At 40.2% G+C, this 21,396-nt stretch overlaps 1 protein-coding gene and 1 pseudogene across 4 annotated transcripts in view; one reads left to right on the forward strand and one right to left on the reverse strand.

The window, feature by feature from the left end:
• The first annotated feature begins 200 nt into the window (after positions 1-200).
• On the forward strand, positions 201-6,862 carry LOC147582597 (PRELI domain containing protein 3B-like; annotated as a pseudogene).
• A 1,279-nt stretch (positions 6,863-8,141) lies between these two features.
• Positions 8,142-21,396, reverse strand: part of GINS1 (GINS complex subunit 1) — a 28,757-nt gene continuing 15,502 nt past the window's right edge. For 2 of the 4 annotated variants that reach the window (XM_086701523.1, XM_086701521.1), the window contains exons 5-7: positions 18,323-18,439; positions 11,921-11,995; positions 10,274-10,742 (exon numbers count right to left, since the gene is read on the reverse strand). In XM_086701523.1, coding sequence (XP_086557649.1) covers positions 10,650-10,742; positions 11,921-11,995; positions 18,323-18,439 — 285 coding nt within the window. In that variant the 3' untranslated portion in view covers positions 10,274-10,649. Of the gene's footprint in view, positions 8,715-10,273; positions 10,743-11,920; positions 11,996-15,034; positions 15,313-18,322; positions 18,440-21,396 lie in introns of those variants that run through there. The other 2 variants (XM_025932367.2, XM_086701522.1) reach the window with 2 other exon arrangements.

Raw genomic sequence — 21,396 nt, forward strand, 5'->3', positions numbered from 1 at the left:
GCTTCAGATTCTGTGTCTCCCTCTCTCTGCCCCTCCCCTGCTCACACCCTCTCTCTCTCTCTCAAAAATAAACATTAAAAAAAATAGAAATTAAAATGGCGGTGGGGTGGCTGGGGGCAGGGCAGGGGCAAGTGTGACTTTTTGGCCTCCTTGTCCTCCAGGGGACCCCTGGACTTCATGCAGGTACCAGCACCATAAAGATGTAGACTTCAGAGCAGGTCTTTGACTACCCATGGGAAACTGTTAAAACAGCTGCGGTGCAGAAATAACCCAAAACCTATGAACCCAAGCATGGTTGCAACTGATGTACTGGACAGACAGATCCCCCTGGAAAGCTGCACAGCCATAGACTTCTCAGTACAGAGGGGACTGCCTTCCATTGTGAAATCTCTTATTGGTGCAGCAAGAACTAAAACATGTGCAGAGGAGATCCTGGGAAGATGGTGGTGTAGGAGGATTCTGGGCTCACCGCGCGTCCTGCTGATCACTTAGATTCCACCTACACCTGCCTAAATAACCCAGAAAACCGCCAGAAGACTAGCAGAACGGAGTCTCCGGAGCCAAGTGCAGACGAGAGGCCCAAGAAAGAGGGTAGGAGGGGCGGCGAGGCGGTGCGCGCTCCACGGACTGGTGGGAGGGAGCCGGGGAGGGGGAGGGGCGGCCCGCCTGCCAAGCAGAGCCCCTAAGTCTGGCTTGCAAAAGCGGAGGGGCCGGAGTGTGTTCTGACAGCAAGGGGGACTTGACATCTGGAAGGTTATAAGCTAACAGCTCTGCTCGGAGAACAGGAGGGCTGGAGGACAACAGGAAGGAGAGTTGAGCCCCGGATGACAGAGCTCAGCTTGGCGGGGAACAAAGGCGCTCGCCAGCTCCATCTCCCTTGACCATCCCCTGGCCAAAATCCCAAAGGGAACCAGTTCCTGCCAGGGAACTTGCTTGCACCTCGCAAACACCAAACGCTGTGCTTCTGCAGATCCATCCCTCCGGCAGGTCTGACTCCCTCCCGGTACTGCAGGGCCCCTCCCGAAGCGGATCTCCGAAGGAAAAGCGAGCTGAACCTGCCCCTCCCGCCCCTGTGCACCTTGCCGATCCACCCCAGCTAATATGCCAGATCCCCAGCACCACAAGCCTGGCAGTGTACAAGTAGCCCAGATGGGCCACGCCACCCCACAGTGAATCCCACCCCTAGGAGAGGGTAAGAGAAGGCACACACCAGTCTGACTGTGGCCCCAGTGGTGGGCTGGGGGCAGACATCAGTTCTGACTGCGGTCCCACCCACCAATGCACGTTATTCAAGACAGCACAGGGGAAGTGCCCCACAGCCCCGCACCACTCCAGGGACTATCCAAAATGACGAAACGGAAGAATTCCCCTCAAAAAAATGTCCAGGAAATAACAACAGCTAATGAACTGATCAAAAATGATTTAAACAATATAACAGAAAGTGAGTTTAGAATAATAGTCATAAAATTAATCGCTGGGCTTGAAAACAGTATAAAGGACAGCAGAGAATCTCTTGCTACAGAGATCAAGGGACTAAGGAACAGCCAGGAGGAGGTAAAAAATGCTATCGATGAGCTGCAAAATAAAATGGAGACAACTACGGCTCGGATTGAAGAGGCAGGGGAGAGAATAGGTGAACTAGAAGATACAATTATGGAAAAAGAAGAAGCTGAGAAAAAGAGAGATAAAAAAGAATCCAGGAGTATGAGGGGAAAATTAGAGAACTAAGTGATGCACTAAAGAGAAATAATATACGCATAATTGGTATTCCAGAGGAGGAAGAGAGAGGGAAAGGTGCTGAAGGTGTACTTGAAGAAATAATAGCTGAGAACTTCCCTGAACGGGGGAAGGAAAAAGGCATTGAAATCCAAGAGGCACAGAGAACTCCCTTCAGACGTAACTTGAATCGATCTTCTGCATGACATATCATAGTGGAACTGGCAAAATACAAGGATAAAGAGAGAACTCTGAAAGCAGCTAGAGATGAACGTGCTCTAACATATAAAGGGAGACCTATAAGACTCGTGACTGATCTCTCTTCTGAAACTTGGCAGGCCAGAAAGGAATGGCAGGAGATCTTCAATATGATGAACAGAAAAAATATGCAGCCGAGAATCCTTTACCCAGCAAGTCTGTCATTTAGAATAGAAGGAGAGATAAAGGTCTTCCCAAACAAACACTGAAGGAATTCATCACCACTAAACCAGCCCTACAAGAGATCCTAAGGGGGATCCTGTGAGACAAAGTACCAGAGACATCACTACAAGCATGAAACCTATGGACATCACAATGACTCTAAACCCATATCTTTCTATAATAACACTGAATGTAAATGGACTAAATGTGCCAACCAAAAGACATAGGGTATCAGAATGGATAAAAAAAAACAAGTCCCATCTATTTGCTGTCTACAAGAGACTCATTTTAGACCTGAGGACACCTTCAGATTGAGAGTGAGGGGATGGAGAACTATTTATCATGCCACTGGAAGTCAAAAGAAAGCTGGAGTAGCCATACTTATATCAGACAAACTAGACTTTAAATTAAAGCCTGTAACAAGAGATGAAGAAGGGCATTATATAATAATCACAGGATCTATCCATCAGGAAGAGCTAACAATTATAAATGTCTATGCGCCGAATACAGGAGCCCCCAAATATATAAAACAATTACTCACAAACATAAGCAACCTTATTGATAAGAATGTGGTAATTGCAGGCGACTTTAACACTCCACTTACAGAAATGGATTGATCATCTAGACACACAGTCAATAAAGAAACAAGGGCCCTGAATGATACATTGGATCAGATGGACTTGATATATATTTAGAACTCTGCATCCCAAAGCAACAGAATATACTTTCTTCTCGAGTGCACATGGAACATTCTCCAAGATAGATCACATACTGCATCACAAAACCGCCCTTCATAAGTATACAAGAATTGAGATCATACCATGCATACTTTCAGACCACAATGATATGAAGCTTGAAATCAACCACAGGAAAAGTCTGGAAAACCTCCAAAAGCATGGAGCTTAAAGAACACCCTACTAAAGAATGAATGGGTCAACCAGGCAATTAGAGAAGAAATTAAAAAATATATGGAAACAAATGAAAATGAAAATACAACAATCCAAATGCTTTGGGATGCAGCGAAGGCAGTCCTGAGAGGAAAATACATCACAATCCAGGCCTATCTCATGAAACAGGAAAATCCCAAATACAAAATCTAACAGCACACCTAAAAGAAACAGAAGCAGAACAGCAAAGACAGCCTAAATCCAGCAGAAGAAGAGAAATAATAAAGATCAGAGCAGAAATAAGCAATATAGAATCTAAAAAACTGTAGAGCAGATCAATGAAACCAAGAGTTGGTTTTTTGAAAAAATAAACAAAATTGAGAAACCTCTTGCCAGGATTCTCAAAAAGAAAAGGGAGATGACCCAAATAGATAAAATCATGAATGAAAATGGAATTATTACAACCAATCCCTCACAGATACAAACAATTATCAGGGAATACTATGAAAAATTATATGCCAACAAACTGGACAACCTGGAAGAAATGGACAAATTCCTAAACACCCACACGCTTCCAAAACTCAATCAGGAGGAAATAGAAACCTTGAACAGACCCATAACCAGCGAAGAAACTGAATCAGTCATCAAAAATCTCCCAACAAATTAGAGTCCAGGACCAGATGGCTTCCCAGGGGAGTTCTACCAGACGTTTAAAGCAGAAATAATACCTATCCTTCTCAAGCTATTCCAAAAAATAGAAAGGGAAGGAAAACTTCCAGACTCGTTCTATGAAGCAACTATTACTTACTTCCTAAACCAGACAGAGACCCAGTAAAAAAAGAGAACTACAGTCCAATATCCCTGATGAATATGGATGCAAAAATTCTCAATCAGATACTAGCAAATCGAATTCAACAGCATATAAAAAGAATTATTCACCATGATCAAGTGGGATTCATTCCTGGGCTGCAGGGCTGGTTCAACATTCACAAATCAATCAACGTGATACATCACATTAATAAAAGAAAAGATAAGAGCCATATGATCCTGTCAATCGATGCAGAAAAGGCCTTTGACAAAATTCAGCACCCTTTCTTAATAAAAACCCTTGAGAAAGTCGGGATAGAAGGAACATACTTAAAGATCATAAAAGCCATTTATGAAAAGCCCACAACTAACATCATCCTCAGTGGGGAAAAACTGAGAGCTTTCTCCCTGAGATCAGGAGCACGACAGGGATGTCCACTCTCACCGCTGTTGTTTAACATAGTGTTGGAAGTGCTAGCATCAGCAATCAGACAACAAAAGGAAATCAAAGGCATCAAAATTGGCAAAGATGAAGTTAAGCTTTCACTTTTTGCAGATGACATGATATTATACATGGACAACCCGATAGATTCCACCAAAAGTCTGCTAGAACTGATACATGAATTTAGCAAAGTTGCAGGATACAAAATCAATGTACGGAAATCAGTTGCATTCTTATACATTAATAATGAAGCAACAGAAAGACAAATAAAGAAATTGATCCCATTCACAATTGCACCAAGAAGCATGAAATACCTAGGAATAAATCTAACCAAAGATGTAAAAGATCCATAGGCTGAAAACTATAGAAAGCTTATGAAGGTAATTGAAGAAGATATAAAGAAATGGAAAAACATTCCGTGCTCATGGACTGGAAGAATATTGTCAAAATGTCAATACTACCCAAAGCTATCTACACATTCAATGCAGTCCCGATCAAAATTGCACCAGCATTCTTCTCGAAACTAGAACAAGGAATCCTAAATTCATATGGAACCACAAAAGGCCCCGAATAGCCAGAGTAATTTTGAAGAAGAAGACCAAAGCAGGAGGCATCACAATCCCAGACTTTAGCCTCTACTACAAAGCTGTAATCATCAAGACAGCATGGTATTGGCACAAAAACAGACGCATAGACCAATGGAATAGAATAGAAACCCCAGAACTAGACCCACAAACGTATGGCCAACTCATCTTTGACAAAGCAGGAAAGAACATCCAATGGAAAAAAGACAGTCTCTTTAACAAATGGTGCTGGGAGAACTGGACAGCAACATGCAGAAGATTGAAACTAGACCACTTTCTCACACCATTCACAAAAAGAAACTCAAAATGGATAAAGGACCTGAATGTGAGACAGGAAACCATCAAAATCCTAGAGGAGAAAGCAGGAAAAGACCTCTGTGACCTCAGCCGTAGCAATTTCTTACTTGACACATACCCAAAGGCAAGGGAATTAAAAGCAAAGATGAACTACTGCGACCTATGAAGATAAAAAGCTTCTGCACAGCAAAGGAAACAATCAACAAAACTAAAAGGCAACCAACAGAATGGGAAAAGATATTTGCAAATGACATATTGGACAAAGGGCTAGTATCCAAAATCTATAAAGAGCTCACCAAACTCCACACCCGAAAAACAAATAACCCAGTGAAGAAATGGGCAGAAAACATGAATAGACACTTCTCTAAAGAAGACATCCAGATGGCCAACAGGCACGTGAAAAGATGCTCAATGTCGCTCCTCATCAGGGAAATACAAATCAAAACCACACTCGAATATCACCTCACGCCAGTCAGAGTGGCCAAAATGAAAAAATCAGGAGACTACAAATGCTGGAGAGGAGGTGGAGAAATGGGAACCCTCTTGTACTGTTGGTGGGAATGCAAATTGGTGCAGCCAATTTGGAATGCAAATTGGTGCAGCCACACTGGAAAACAGTGTGGAGGTTCCTCAGAAAATTAAAAATAGACCTACCCTATGACCCAGCAATAGCACTGCTAGGAATTTACCCAAGGGATACAGGAGTACTGATGCATAGGGGCTCTTCTACCCCAATGTTACAGCAGCACTCTCAACAATAGCCAAATTATGGAAAGAGCCTAAATGTCCATCAACTGATGAACGGATAAAGACATTGTGGTTTATATACACAATGGAGTACTATGTGGCAATGAGAAAGAATGAAATATGGCCCTTTGTAGCAACATGGATGGAACTGGAGAGTTTTATGCTAAGTGAAATAAGCCATACAGAGAAAGACAGAGACCATATGGTTTCACTCTTATGTGGATCCTGAGAAACTTAACAGGAACCCATGGGGGAGGGGAAGGAAAAAAAAAAAAAAAAGGTTAGAGTGGAAGAGAGCCAAAGCATAAGAGACTCTTAAAAACTGAGAACAAACTGAGGGTTGATGAGGGGTGGGAGGGAGGGGAGGGTGGGTGATGGGTATTGAGGAGGGCACCTTTTGGGATGAGCACTGGGTGTTGTATGGAAACCAATTTGACAATAAACTTCATATATTGGAATAAAAATAAAACATGCGCAAGAACATTCTGTAGTGGATCCTACAGAGAAAACAAGGGGATTTTAATCTATTAATGTTTTATTTACAAATATGGCTTTAGTAGGTGAGACTTCTATACAAACCACATCCTCAGGACCCAGATAAAACTGTTTTGACTGAAGAAGCCAGTCACCATGAAAGGAATCAGTCTCAGCAGTTACCTTGAACGACTGATGACAAGTTTGGGATCTTCAAATGCTAATAAGGGCCACAAGCAATGGAATGGGAATACATAAATTCAATGCTGAGATTGAAGAATTGGCAGGTTTGGCGAGAGGGAGAATAGGGACACCAATGGTGGCAGCATTTGTAGGGAAATGACAAGGAACGTTGGTATGTGACACCTGCTCCCCCAGGTCTCTGCAAGCTGGAATATATTCGTTATTTAAAAAATAAAACTATATTTTAGGCAGAGTTTTTTTTAATAAGTTGAAGAAAAGCTATATGAATTTTGATCAAAACAAAGAGGTGCAGGGTTTCTAAACCAAAGGGATCATCTGAAAGTAGTATTGTTTGAAATGACCATCTAATTTTGAGGATTCCAGTATTCATGTAAAAATATAACACATTTTGAAAAGGACTTAAAGGGGCGCCTGGGTGGCGCAGTCGGTTAAGCGTCCGACTTCAGCCAGGTCACGATCTCGCGGTCCGTGAGTTCGAGCCCCGCGTCAGGCTCTGGGCTGATGGCTTGGAGCCTGGAGCCTGTTTCCGATTCTGTGTCTCCCTCTCTCTCTGCCCCTCCCCCGTTCATGCTCTGTCTCTCTCTGTCCCAAAAATAAATAAAAAACGTTGAAAAAAAAGAAAAGGACTTAAAAATCATATTGGCATTATTAAATCTCCTTTAGAATTTGCAAGCTTTTCATGCACTGGAACTCTGGCTTTAGACCAACCCCAGAACAAAGCAGAGCCACCTAAATACATATAATTACCCGACTGTGGTAAATACATGTCATGTGCTTGCATGAGGAAATGCTCTTGATTGTTTTCATTTCATTCATTCACTCATTCACTCATCCATTCATAATGTTCATTTATTTTTGAGAGAGAGAGAGAGAGAGAGAGAGAGAGAGAGAGAGAGAGAGAGAGAGAAAACGTGAACAGAGAATGGGGAGAGAGATTGGGAGACAGTACCCAAAGCAGGCTCTACACTGACAGCAGAGAGCTCAATGTGGGGCTCAAACTCACGAACATGAGACCATAAGGTCATGAGATCATGACCTGAGCCGAAGTCAGACACTTATTTTTTTTAAGTTTTATTTTTATTTAAGTAATCTCTTCACCCAACATGGGGCTCAAACTCACGACACCTGAAATCAAGAGTTGTATGCTCTTCCAAATGAGCTAGTCAGGTGCTCCTGAAGGAATGCTCTTTAAAAGGAGAAGTTGGGGCGCCTGGGTGGCTCAGTCGGTTAAGTGTCCAACTTCAGCTCAGGTCATGATCTCACAGTCTGTGAGTTCGAGCCCCGCGTCGGGCTCTGTGCTGACAGCTCAGAGCCTGGAGCCTGCTGTGGATTCTGTGTCTCCCTCTCTCTCTGCCCCTCCCCTGCTCATTCTCTGTCTCAAAAATAAATAAAAAACATAAAAAAAAAAAAAAAAAAAAGGAGAAGTTGCATAGTTTTAAAAGATATATTAATTTGTATAAAATAACTTGCTTTGCTATAGACCACCATTAAAAACCACAGTGTTTTCTTTTGGTACTTAAATGACATTTTTGGAGTAAAAATTATCACTAGAGTAATACATGATTCCAACAACAACAAAAAAGGATTTTATTGTATTAAAGTGAATACTGTATTAATTTGCCAAAGTTTTGTAACTTAGGAAAGGTATTACTACCTTTCTTGGATTTGTACTTTATGTTTTATGACTTAGTATACTATACTGTGGGCAACATCAGAGATGTTCATTAATGAAAATAATCATTACTATTGGGGGAAAAACTAAGAAATTCAAATACTTTCATTACTTTTGCATTACATTTCATTTTCATTACTTTCATTAAAAAATTGTTAAAAAACACACTTTAATAACTACAGGAATGTTAGGATTATAGATACAGCTTATTACAAAGAGGAAGAAGAATCCTGTACAAAAGGATACTCCTCAGCCAGATATTCCTGTTTATCTTCAAGAATGTCTGTAACTTTTAAAACCAAACAGGGGAAGGTGGAGAAGGACATGTAGAACTTTCCGTGGCTTGGCTCTTCCTCACACCATGGGGAAAAGCCTGGCAGCACCTCAGCCCAACGTCAGGACAGCACATGCTCCAGAATGCCCTGTCTGACCAGCTGCTCACACTTCCACCTAGGTAAGAAGTGCTGAGAGGAATCGGGGTGTGGGGGCGGGGGGGGGGGGGAGAGGAGAGAAAAGAAACGATTGGAAAAGAATTTAAAATTACATTTTGCATCATTAAAAAGCAGCAATTTGATTACCTATTTTTCAAACAGCTATGTAGTTAAAAGCTAAACAAGTATATTTGCTACTTTAATCAACTGAAAATTGATGCCACTTAGAACCACACTGAATTCTGATTTTTATAAACAAATTCATAGTTTGCTTAAGTTCAATTTAACTGAAGAATTCTGCATTCCAGTATGAATTTTGCTTAGTGTCTGCATTTTGGGATTTATGCACAGAAAATCCAGGGGTGAGATTCTGTGGCAGTGGATTACAAATGTGACAGCAGTTCGTTAATAAGACCAGGGAAAGGAGCATCTTCCCCATTAAGCTTTCTCTAGTATTGAGTCAGAACATTTATACTTCTAGTAACAATAGTGGCAACTTTCCTCCTATATTGTACAAGGATTAAAAGTATCTGTAACCTACAACATGGGTGCTGTTCACACACTGCTTGTGACACTGGTATCCAGCTAATGCTTGCCCTCTGTGTCCTCCTAAGAAACCACTCTCCTTCTGAGGCAGAAAGGAGCCTTCCTGTCCGACTCCCTCAAAGCACAGAGACTTAAAACGAAATGTTTACTGAAGTCTGGGCTGAGGAGGTGCAAGAAGCAAGGCAGGAAAACTTTCCAAGCTCCAAAGCTTTGGCAGGTGACCAAAGAAACCTCAAAGAAAAGACAGACATACTTGGGTAAAAACTACAAATGCTACGTCAGAAAAGTATGAGCAAATACTCTTAGAAAGTAACTGCAAGGGCACCTGGGTGTCTGACTCTGGATTTCAGCTCAGGTCATGATCTCACAGTTTACGGGATCAAGCCCCACTCTGAACTGACAGCATGAGCCTGCTTGGGATCCTCTCTCTCTGCCCCTCCACTGCTCACAAGCATGTATGTGTGCCCTCTCTCTCAAAATAAAGAAATAAAAAAGTAACTGCAGCAGGAGAAACTGTCAAAATTATTCCAGGATGCGCAATGTAGCTCAGTGGCCCTGTGCACCTCACCAGTTCACAGGCCCATTCATTATGAGGCCTGTGACTAAACAAATCCCTCCTGACCAGCCAGGAAGACTCATGGGCTAAAGACACACTGCTGTGTAAACTGTTAAATGAGGTTTTAAAATGCCTTGAGAACATAAAATGTAAAAAAAGGGGGGGGGGAAATTGAGTTGTTTAAGTTATTCTAATGCCTACTTAAAAGGGGGAGGAGGTTCTGATTTCTGAACAAACAGAAAATGCTTGCCATATACACAAGTATAAAAAAATGTATGCTGGGGCGCCTGAATGGCTCAGTCAGTTGAGTGTCTGACTTGATTCCGACTCAGGTCATGATCCCAGGGTGGTGAGATCTAGCCCAGAGTTGGGCTCTGTGCTGAGTGTGGAGCCTGTTTAATATTCTCTCTCATTCTCCCTCTCCTCCTTTCCCCTGAGTGCACTCTCTGTCCAAAAAAAAAAAAAAAAAAAAAGGTATGGCAAAAAAATGTTTCCCCTATTAATAAATGATCTACACCAGGTTCTACAGAAAACTGTAGAAAACTGGTTTTAGATGTGGTCAGACATTTTAAAAATCCCTTTAATATCAATTATACTAGATAAATACATAGTAGGTAAAAAAACATATACAACTGTTTTCCATTTTTATATCTGAGGGTAGGGCAATACTGAGAGACAAGTCAAAAGCATCTCAAGGGAAAGGCTTCTGCATGGTCCACACAGAGAGTGACAATTGTTTAGTGGGGAGCAGGAAGAGGGATTCAGCTGGTTTCCAACTGCCCCAGGCCCACCTGGGCACTCCAGTGAAAAATCACCGTCTCAGCACACTAGGTGGGGAGATCAGCCACAGAGCTTGAGAAAGAAATTCAAACACAGGACGGTGCTGGAGATGCAGTTTTCTCCTGTCTTGCTTTATGAGGATAGCTTTGCTCTTGTGAATCAGAGCTTCCTGCTGGGTCCTACAGAAGGACAGATTTTTATGAGAGCATTTCTTTAGCATCTGCTTTCTATTCATTATTATCCTACTTCAAAGAGGACACTTGGGAAGGAAATTTTTGCCTTACCAACCAAAGATTTTAGGGTCCCCTGAAAATGTGTCTTTAAAATGTTAAAACTTTGGGGCGCCTGGGTGGCTCAGTCGGTTGAAAGTCCAACTTCGGCTCAGGTCATGATCTCACAAATCATGAGTTCGAGCCGCACATCGGGCTCTGTGCTGACAGCTCAGAGCCTGGAGCCTGCTTTGGATTCTGTGTCTCACTCTCTCTGCCCCTCCCCTGCTCATGCTCTGTCTCTCTCTCTCTCTCTCAAAAATAATTAAACATTAAAAAAATTTTTTTTTATTTTTTAGGAAATAAAAGATCCAAGAGTACTATTAAATAATTCACCCTAAGGGAACCACATAACCTCAGCATTACTTTGCTCCAGGGCATAAACAAGACATCAATGACTTAAGGGCTTTAGATACTAATTGGCTGAAAACAAAATGGGAAGGAAAGAAAGAGTGGTTTTTATTAGGTCATTTTTTGTCCTACACTAATGTGACTACAAACAATTAAGACAGGATAAAAATAAATCTAGCTAATGTGAATGCATATGAAGTGAAAATTCATCTAATGTGAACTTGATGATTTCTAAGAAAACAATATATTGAGATTCACAATTTCAGTCTTTCTCTATTAAACTATTAGGTTTATATGTTAAATACTTAGAAATTTTTGATCCGTATACTCTTTGCTTGTTAAAGAACTAGGATTTAAAGGGTGATGTACAAGATGAAAGTGAGTGCTTACCACCTTTTTAATAAATTCAAAGAAAGTAGCTAAATCCAACAATTTAACAGGTCCTTAACTAGAACAAGCCCGCTTACCCAGAATAAGGCCCATTGTGATAATTTCCCAGGAACATGCTTAGTGTTATACACGCGATAATCTAATAAATTAACTTTTTCTTAGTAATATGCAACATTTGCTTCAAGTCTTTATATTCAGAAAACGGCCAAAACAGGGTATCTTATACTAAGCATAATGCTTATGATACAAATGATCATCACAAGGTAACATTTATTTTGCTACTGATTCTAACATTTCCATCACTGAACACTCTTATAAGATTTAAAGTATCTCAAGATGAGAAGTACCTGGCTATTTTTTTTTAATAGGACTGAAGTACCATCATCAACTTCAAATTCTCCATAGTCTTTTAGACACCGCACCTGAAAAGAAAAACTGATGTTTTATCGAAATTATTTTTAATATGTAGTAACCATAAAGTCACTTTCTGTTTGTTTCTTCTCTGTGTACATGGGCCTAGCATTCCTTACTGTGGTCCTCTAGAGATGCCAAATGTCCTGTTTGGATGGGGAGGAAGAAGAATGGCAGATCTCCAAATGTATGTGTATGTCTGTGCTGCCACCAAGAAAACCCAGGGAGCTGCAGAGGGAAGACAACATCATGTATTGTGTATTCCCTCTGCAAATCCTGAAAAATCAAAGTACGTATCTACAAAGAAAAGAAAATGTTTTAGATGGACTCCAACTTGCCTCTTATAGGTTCTTCCAAAAATATAACAATATCTGAGAATAGGACATAGGTAAGTCTCCAAAATGTTTTAAAGAGATTCTTCCAATCTCCTTCAATATGCAGATTCTTTCCCAGGAATAGGTAGAAGTACACCATGAAAGACCAGATGCGGAATCACATCCTAAGTATCAGGAGAGACTCTTGGTCAGAAGGTGGGAGGGTAAAGCAGCCTTTTGAAAACCATGTGCGCAACTGCCAAGATCACCAACTGACTCCAATTCTCAGTGTTGCAACAGGACACCAGGACCAGTTTTCCTCTCCCATGAGCACTCAGGACTGGAGTTTGTGCTCCTGAGTTCTCACATTGCTATGAATGAAGCCAACCCCAGCAGCAAGTTCCAGTCTTCTACTTTTCCAGGATAATTTCATGCCCTGATTCCTCTGGAATCTTACCATGACTCCCAAAGGTATTTTACTTAGTTCAAGAAATACTATTTAAGAAAAATCCCTACCACCACTACCACCTTTTTGCTTCTTTAGACTTTTATTATGGAAAATCTCGAACATATTCAAAAGTAAAAACACTAATACAATGAAACTTCATCAACTGGCATCAACAATTATCAAGATGTGGCCAAACTTATTCCCTCACCTACTTCTGGATTGTTTTGAAGCAAATCCTGGATACCATTTCATCTATAAATATTTTAGTATCTATTTCTACAAAATAAGATTCTTTTTATTTGTGTTTATAATTTGTTAGAGGTTTATTAATTTTATCTTGTTCACAAAGAATTAGCTTTTGGTTTCACTGAAAAATTTTTCACTTTTTATTTTAATTCCAGTTAGTTAACATACAGTGTTGTATTAGTTTCAGGTATAAGATTCTTTAAAAAAAAAATTTTTTTTTTTTTCAACGTTTATTTATTTTTGGGACAGAGAGAGACAGAGCATGAACGGGGGAGGGGCAGAGAGAGAGGGAGACACAGAATCGGAAACAGGCTCCAGGCTCTGAGCCATCAGCCCAGAGCCTGACGCGGGGCTCGAACTCACAGAACGCGAGATCGTGACCTGGCTGAAGTCGGACGCTTAACCGACTGCGCCACCCAGGCGCCCCAAGATTCCTTTTACAAAGCATAATCTCAATACTGTTATCACATCTTATTAATAATTTTTTTAAAAAATGTTTATTTATTTTGAGAGAATGAAAAGCTCAGACACACATGTGCATGCATGCAAGTGGGGGAGGGGCAGAGAGAGAGAATACTAAGCAGGATCCACCCCACAAAGAGTGAGATCATGACCTCAGCCAAGATCATAGAGTCAGATGGTTAACCAACTGATCCACCTAGGTGCTCATTAATAATTTTTATATCATGAACTATCCAGTTAGTACCCAAATTTCCCCATTTGTCTCATGAATTTTAAAGCTGCCATGTTCAAATCAGAATCCAACAAAAGCTACACATTACATGTTTCTAACAAGTCTCCATATCTTTTAATCTATAGTTATTCCCCTTTTCCTTCCTCCCCTTGGCAATTTATTTGTTAAAGTAACTGGGTAGTTTGTTTAGTAGTTTCCCAAAAGCTTGTTGTGGATCTTTGTGGGGTCACTTAACATGTTCCTCTATCCCTGAATTTCCTCTAAACTGGAAGTTAGGTCTAAAGGCTGTATCAGATCAGGTTTGATTTTCTGGCAAATGATGTTATTAAGCTCTTCTTCTAAGACCTCATGAAGCACAAAACATCTGGTTGTTCCTTTCTGGATGTTAGGATTGATCAGCAGGTGTAGGTATTACCAGTATTCATCCATATTCATCATTATCATCTCTACCAACTTTCACCTACCAGTTTTAGAAGCTATTTGCCTCCACACATTAAGGCTACAAAATGGCATTAATGTAGTTCTTTTATTTCTGCTGCATTTATTAGCCAGAATTCTTCCATGAAGAAGAAATTCCCCAGGGCACCTGGCTGACTCAGTCAGTAGAGCATGCAACTCTTGATCTTGGGGTTGTAAGTTTGAGCTCCATGTTAGGTGCAGAGATTATTTTTTTAAATTTTTTCAATTTATAAATGTTTATTTTTGAGAGAGAGACAGCATGAGCAGGGGAGGGGCAGAGAGAGAGGGAAACACAGAATCCGAAGCAGGCTCCAGGCTCTGAGCTGTAAGCACAGAGACCAACGCAGGGCTCGAACTCACAAACCATGAGATCATGATCTGAGCTGAAGTTGGACACTTAACCAACTGAGCCACCCAGGCACTCCGGGTGTAGAGATTACTTAAAAAATAAACAGAAAGAAAGAAAGGAAAGAAAGGAAGGAAAGGAAGGAAAGGAAAGAAAGAAAAAGAAGCAAGCAAGGAAGGAAGGAAGGAAGGAAGAAAGAAAAAGAAAAGAAAAGGAAAAGAAAAAAAAAGAAAGAAAAGGAAGAAAAGAATTTCCCTTGTAAACAATTTGGCTATTTGGCTACCTTGAGACAGAACTCAGGGTACAGTAAAGGCTGATAGAGATGGTTGATCCCATTCTTTTATTTAGCACTTTTCTTTTTTTCTTTTTTAATATTTACTTATTTTTTAAAGAAAGAAACAGAGAACGAGGGGCAGAGAGAGAGGGAGACACAGAATCTGAAGCAGGCTCCAGGCTCCGAGTTGTCAGCATAGAGCCCCAGGTGGGGCTCAAACCCACAAACAGAGAGATCATGACTTTAGCCAAAGTCAGATGCTTAACCAACTGAGCCACCCAGATGCCCCTATTTACCACTTTTCAAAATGACTTGCACCCCTCATATTCTCTAAGGGGAACCAAAAAGATTTTATTTTTTTTAACTGTTGTTATTGTTATTTGATACCATTATGCATTCATGCTTCTCACATAACTGATGTGATGCAATTCACTGAAGTTAATCATTTTGAGGCTCAGATTATTCCTTCTTTGTCCAATGAGAGATCCTTCAAATCAGCTCCCATGGTTTTAGCACTCCCCTTGCAATCCTTGATACGCTCTGCTTTCTACAAAGACAAGGAATTCCATATGCAGCTTGTGCTTTTACTTAAGACCCTGGAATCAGCCTTTCCCACCTTCCTCCCCCTTGCCCCCACCACCATTAAATCTGGTTTCCTTTAGTGGAAAATGGCATTTGGACTCCAGAATTTGGATGTTCACGGCACTGGGTTGGTTGTTGTCCTTAGGTCTTTCCAGTGAACTAAGAAACTTTTTTTTAAAAAGAGAGATAATTCCCTATGAGTCCATGCTGATATTTTGAACTGCAGTTTGGGAATACAAAATTTTCACTTAATTTTTTCATTTTAATATTTGAATCTATTTTTTCTTATTTTGAAAATCTTCTCTTTGACCTCAGCTGCAGCAATTTCTTGCTTGACACGTCACCGAAGTCAAGGGTAATAAAGCAAAAATGAACTACTGGGATCACATCAAGATAAAAAGCTTCTGAACTGCAAAGGAAACAATCAACAAAACTAAAAGACAATCAACAGAATGGGAGAAGGTATTTGCAAATGACATATTGGATAAAGGGTTATTATCCAAAATCTATAAACAACTTAACCAAACTCAACACGTGAAAAACAAATGATCCAGTGAAGAAATGGGCAGAAGACATGAATAGATACTTTTCCAAAGAAGATATCCAGATGGCTAACAGACACATGAAAAGATGCTCAACATCACCCATTATCAGGGAAATACAAATCAAAACCACAGAGATACCACCTCACACCGGTCAGAGTGGCTAAAATTAACAACTCAGGAAACAACAGATGCTGGTGAGGATGTGGAGAAACAGGAACCCTCTTGCACTGTTGGTGGGAATGCAAACTGGTGCAGCCACTCTGGAAAACAGTCTGGAGGTTCCTCAAAAAATTTAAAATAGAACTACACCATGACCCAGCAATAGCACTACTAGGAATTTATCCAAAGGATACAGGAGTGCTGATCCATAGGGGCACATGTACCCCAATGTTTACAGCAGTGCTGTCAACAATAGTCAAATTATGGAAAGAGCCCAAATATCCATCAATTGATGAATGGATAAAGAAGATGTGGTTTATATATATAATGGACTACTACTTGACAATGAGAAAGAATGAAATCCTGCCATCTGCAACAATGTGAATGGAACTAGAGGGTACTATGCTAAGTGAAATAGTCAGAGAAAGACGGATACCATATGTTTTCACTCAAATGTGGAACTTGAGAAACTTACCAGAAGACTATGGGGAGCAGGGAAGGGGGAAAAATAGTTTCAGAGAGGGAGGCAAACCATAAGAGATTCTTAAATATAGAGAACAAACTGAGAGTTGAGGGAGGGGGTGGGGGAGAGGGGAAAATGGGTGATGGGCACTGAGGAGGCCATGAGTTGGGACGAGCACTGGGTGTTGTATGTAAGTGATGAATAATGGGAATCTACCCCCAAAACCAAGAGCATACTACGTACACTGTATGTTAGTTAACCTGACAATAAATTACATTAAACATAAAATAAAATAAAATAAAATAAAATAAAATAAAATAAGAAAAAAGGAAAAAGAAAATCTTGGCTACTGGTGACGTTACTTTTTTGCTTGATTTGTCAATATATAAAATGTTTCAAAAGAACAGTAATGACATTACTAATAATATGATTACTATACTAAAAACAGTTGGGGCACCTGGGTGGCGCAGTCGGTTAAGCGTCCGACTTCAGCCAGGTCACGATCTCGCGGTCCGTGAGTTCGAGCCCCGCGTCAGGCTCTGGGCTGATGGCTCAGAGCCTGGAGCCTGTTTCCGATTCTGTGTCTCCCTCTCTCTCTGCCCCTCCCCCGTTCATGCTCTGTCTCTCTCTGTCCCAAAAATAAACGTTGAAAAAAAAAAAAATTAAAAAAAAAAAAAAATAAAAAAAAAAAATAAAAAAAAAACAGTTTAAAATTTCTTTGCAATTCTTTTCATTTTTTTAAAAAAATTTAAAAAATTTTTATTTTAGAGAGAGAGAGAGAGAGAGAGAGAAAACGAGCAGGGGAGGGGCAGAGAGAGGAGACACAGGATTCAAAGCAGATTCCAGGCTCTGAGCTGTCAGCACAGAGCCTGATGTGGGGCTTGAACCCACGAACCACGAGATCATGACCTGAGCTGAAGTTGGACACTTAACCGACTGAGCCACCCAGGCACACCCATTTTTTAAATAATGTTAAAAAAAAATTTTGTTTTAAATGTTCTTTTCATCTTTTTTTAAGTTATTTATTTTTGAGAGAGAAAATGCACATGCACTCACATGTGCCATGCAGCAAAGGGGCAGAGAGAGAGGGAGACAGAGAATCAGAAGCAGGCTCTGTTCTATCAGTACAGAACCCAATGCAGAGCTCAAACTTGTGTACTGTGAGATCATGACCTGAGCCAAAGTCCAAAGCTTAACTGACTGAGCCACCCAGGCACCCCTGTAATTCTTTTCATCCTCAGAACACATCCATTGGGGGGGTGGGTGCCTGGGTGACTGAGTCAATTGGTTAAGCGTTTGACTCTTGATTCTGGCTCAGGTCATGATCTCATGGTTCATGAGATAGAGCCCTGCATCGGGTTCTGTGCTGGCAACATGGAGCCTGCTTAAGACTCTCTCTCAAAATAAATAAATAAGCTTAAAAAAAAAAAAAACTAAAATAATTCCTCTTTGACTAATCTACCAACTTGAAACACAGGTTCATTTGTTTTGTTCTGCTTTCAAAATCTGTAGGTTGGTTTTCTACTTTAATTTTTTAATATGTAAAATATATACATGTTTCCAAAGTTAACACTGTGAAAACAGGTATGTTCAGAAAATTTTCAAAAAAAGAAAAGAAAAGAAAAGACAATTTCCACTATTCTATCCTATTCCCGCCATCCCCCTACAGGTAACATTTTTGGTTTCGATGTATGTTTCCTTTCTGTTTCAAGTTAAGTTAATAAATATTCATACATACCCCTCATTTTAGATAAAAGTCAGCACAATTTATTCATTAAAGAAAAACCCATTTTAAAAGGTATTCTTACTTCTATATATAGGCTTTTCGGAGGTTTCATATCTTGTGTGATGTCCAAACCTCCATCTCCTCCCAGTGACCTCATATAAGTAGCAAGGGACTTTTTATAATGATTAAACCACTCCATCTGCAAACACAGAGATGATCATTTGACAAAATTAGAAGAAAGAAACTTGCAAAAACTGTATACTCATCCTTTTATAAATAGCACATTTCCCCACATGGATCATTACTGACCATTCATTCATTTAAACTACAAGTATTGCTTGCTGTGAACCAGGCCCTGTTCTGGGTATTTAGGATGGATCATTTACCAAGTGAACAAAAATCTCCATTCTCACAGAATTTATATGCCAGCATACTTAAACACAGACCAGAAGCAGAACCATGAAAAATATACCATTTCAGAATTATGATCTCTCCAAATTGTATTGATGGTTTTTCTGAAAACCATAAAACCCTGCTGAGAAAAACACCCAAGTATTTATCACTGATGAGTGGATAAGGTATGTATATCTGTACAATGGATTATTATTTAGCCACACATCAGAATAGAGTTCTGATAATGTCAGTAACATAGATAATCTTAAAAACATGCTAACTGAAAGGCACAAAAGGCCACGTATTACATAATTCCACCTATATGAAAAACCCATAGTAGGCAAATCTATAAAGAGAGAAAGTAGATTAGTAATCTCCAGGGGCTGGGAAGAGAGGAGAAAACATGAAATAACTGATAATGGATACACAGTTTCTTTTGGGGGTGATGAAAATGTCTTGGAATAAGATGTTGGTAGTAGATGCACAACTCTGAATATACCAAAAAACACTGAATTGTATACTTTAAAAGAGTAAATTTTATGCATGTAAATTTTGCCTTAGTAAATCTGTTAATTTTTTTCACTGTTGAAACATATTACAGACCTAAATATATGGAGGGATTACCACATTCACAATTCAGTATTATATCAACTCATCTATGTATTCAATTCAATCTCAATCAAAATCTCATTTAAAAAAAAAATAGAACCTGACAAATTGAGTCTAAAATTTACATGGAAATTCAAAGGGCCTAAAACAGTTGAGACAATTGAAAAAGAAGAACAAGATGGGTATGCTTGCTGAAGACTTATAAAGGTACAATACAGAACTGGCATAAGGACATATAAATTAAAAGAACACAAGGGAAAGTCTCCTATCCTAAATCCCCAGATATACTGATACTCAATTTATGAAAAAAAGTGGTACCATGCACAGAGCAATGGGGAAAGGAGGTCCTCCTTTCCAATTAAATGGTGCTGGATCATCTCAATATCCATATCCAAAATGCAAGCTGACTTTTAACATTATATACAAAAACCAATGCCACTACTGCAGATGTCCTTGTCAAAGGTAAAACAACATAGCTCTTAAGAAACTACACAGAAAAACACCTTCATAACCCTCATTAGAAAGTGTGTGTGTGTGTATGTGTGTACACATGCGTGCAACCTCAGGTGCAATAATGCACCTGAATGACTCACAAAGCTCTAGAAAGCACTACACTTACAATCACAATTTTACCATAGCGAGAGGGATAATTATCAGAACCAGCCAAAGGAAGACACACAGAGTGAGGTCTGGGAGGGTACTAGGGGGGGCCAAGGGCAGGTCACCCCAAAATGGGCCACTTTGGCATGAAGACTATTTTGAGTTAAAAAGTTGATTCAGGGGTGCCGGGGTGGCTCAGTAGGTTAAGCGTCCAGACTTCAGCTCAGGTCATGATCTCACAGTTTGTGAGTTCGAGCCCGGTGTCGAGCTCTGTACTGACAGCTCAGAGCCTAGAGCCTGTTTCAGATTTGGTTTCCCTTTCTCTTTGCCCCTCCCCTGTTCATGCTATGTCTCTCTCTCAAAAATAAACATTAAAATTTTTTTTCAAAAAAATAAATAAATAAACCAGTATATTCAGGAAAAGCTCTTTACCTCCCCTACAACTGCCTTAAAAAAATTTAGATAGAGGACCTGCTCTAGGAAGAGAGCTACCACCATAGACAACTATATTATGCTATGAACAAGGTATGGTAGACAAGGAAGAACCTAGCAAGGACAGTTTGATGCAAGTCCTCTCTTTGTTTCATTGTTTCTGTGGGCCCAACAAAGATCTGTTTACCAAATATCTGCTCTTTTTCATTCTTCCTAAGGATTACTTACATTCCTTCCCTCTGAAGTCCTAAACCCCTAACTCTTAGGGTGCCTGGTTGGCTCAGCCAGTAGAGCATGTGTCTGTTGATCTGAGTCTTGAGTTCAAGACCCACGCTGGGTATAGACCTTACATTAAGAAAAAACAAAAACAAAACATGTATACCTCATTTTGCCTCACTATCTTTGGAATTTCCATGTCTGTGTGGATTCCCAGTATGTATGAAGTTAAATTTGATTTTTCTCCTGTGTTAAATTCGACTCTTAGTCTGGCTAGGACCTTGAAAAGAACAGGACATTCTTATTCCCTGACAGTAAGCAAACATGAAGCTCTAGGGTCCTCTCCCTATAGAATCATGACACATCATACTCTTGGCACAACGATGTGTAACAGTACACACAAAGCACTATCGACCAGGGAGGCTCACACAAGCTTTGGTGTCCAGAATTTTTACTGGGGTTTCATCACACACGCACCATTGTTTGAATCACTATCCATGTGACTGAGCGCCATCTCTAACTCCCCTCTCCTCTCTGGAAGTTAGACTGACATTAAGAGATTCAAAGTCTCAAACCAAAGAAGATAGCAGGAACCCCTGAATTTATAGCCATTTAGTCACAAGGGAGGGTGGCCCTGGGAACACCCAAAACCTGTGGCAGGTGTCTGCAGAGGGCAGTCTTAGCCTGTCAAGTTCAGTCTAACTCTACATAGTGTCAGAAGCTACTGCAAACCTGCTACAGGTAAGTACTACCATCCTCATTTTGTAAATGAGGGAATTCAGGCATAGAGAGAACTCAAGTAACTTGCCCAAGATTTGATAGTGACAAGGACAATGTCTGAACCTAGGTTTACTTGACTCTAGTCCTGTGTCCTTAAATACTGGGCTAGCTCTGTGCCTTAGTGAC

Source organism: Puma concolor, chromosome A3, assembly GCF_028749965.1.
Source record: "Puma concolor isolate L17-30 chromosome A3, mPumCon1.1.hap2, whole genome shotgun sequence".
In the NCBI taxonomy this organism is placed as follows: domain Eukaryota; kingdom Metazoa; phylum Chordata; class Mammalia; order Carnivora; family Felidae; genus Puma; species Puma concolor.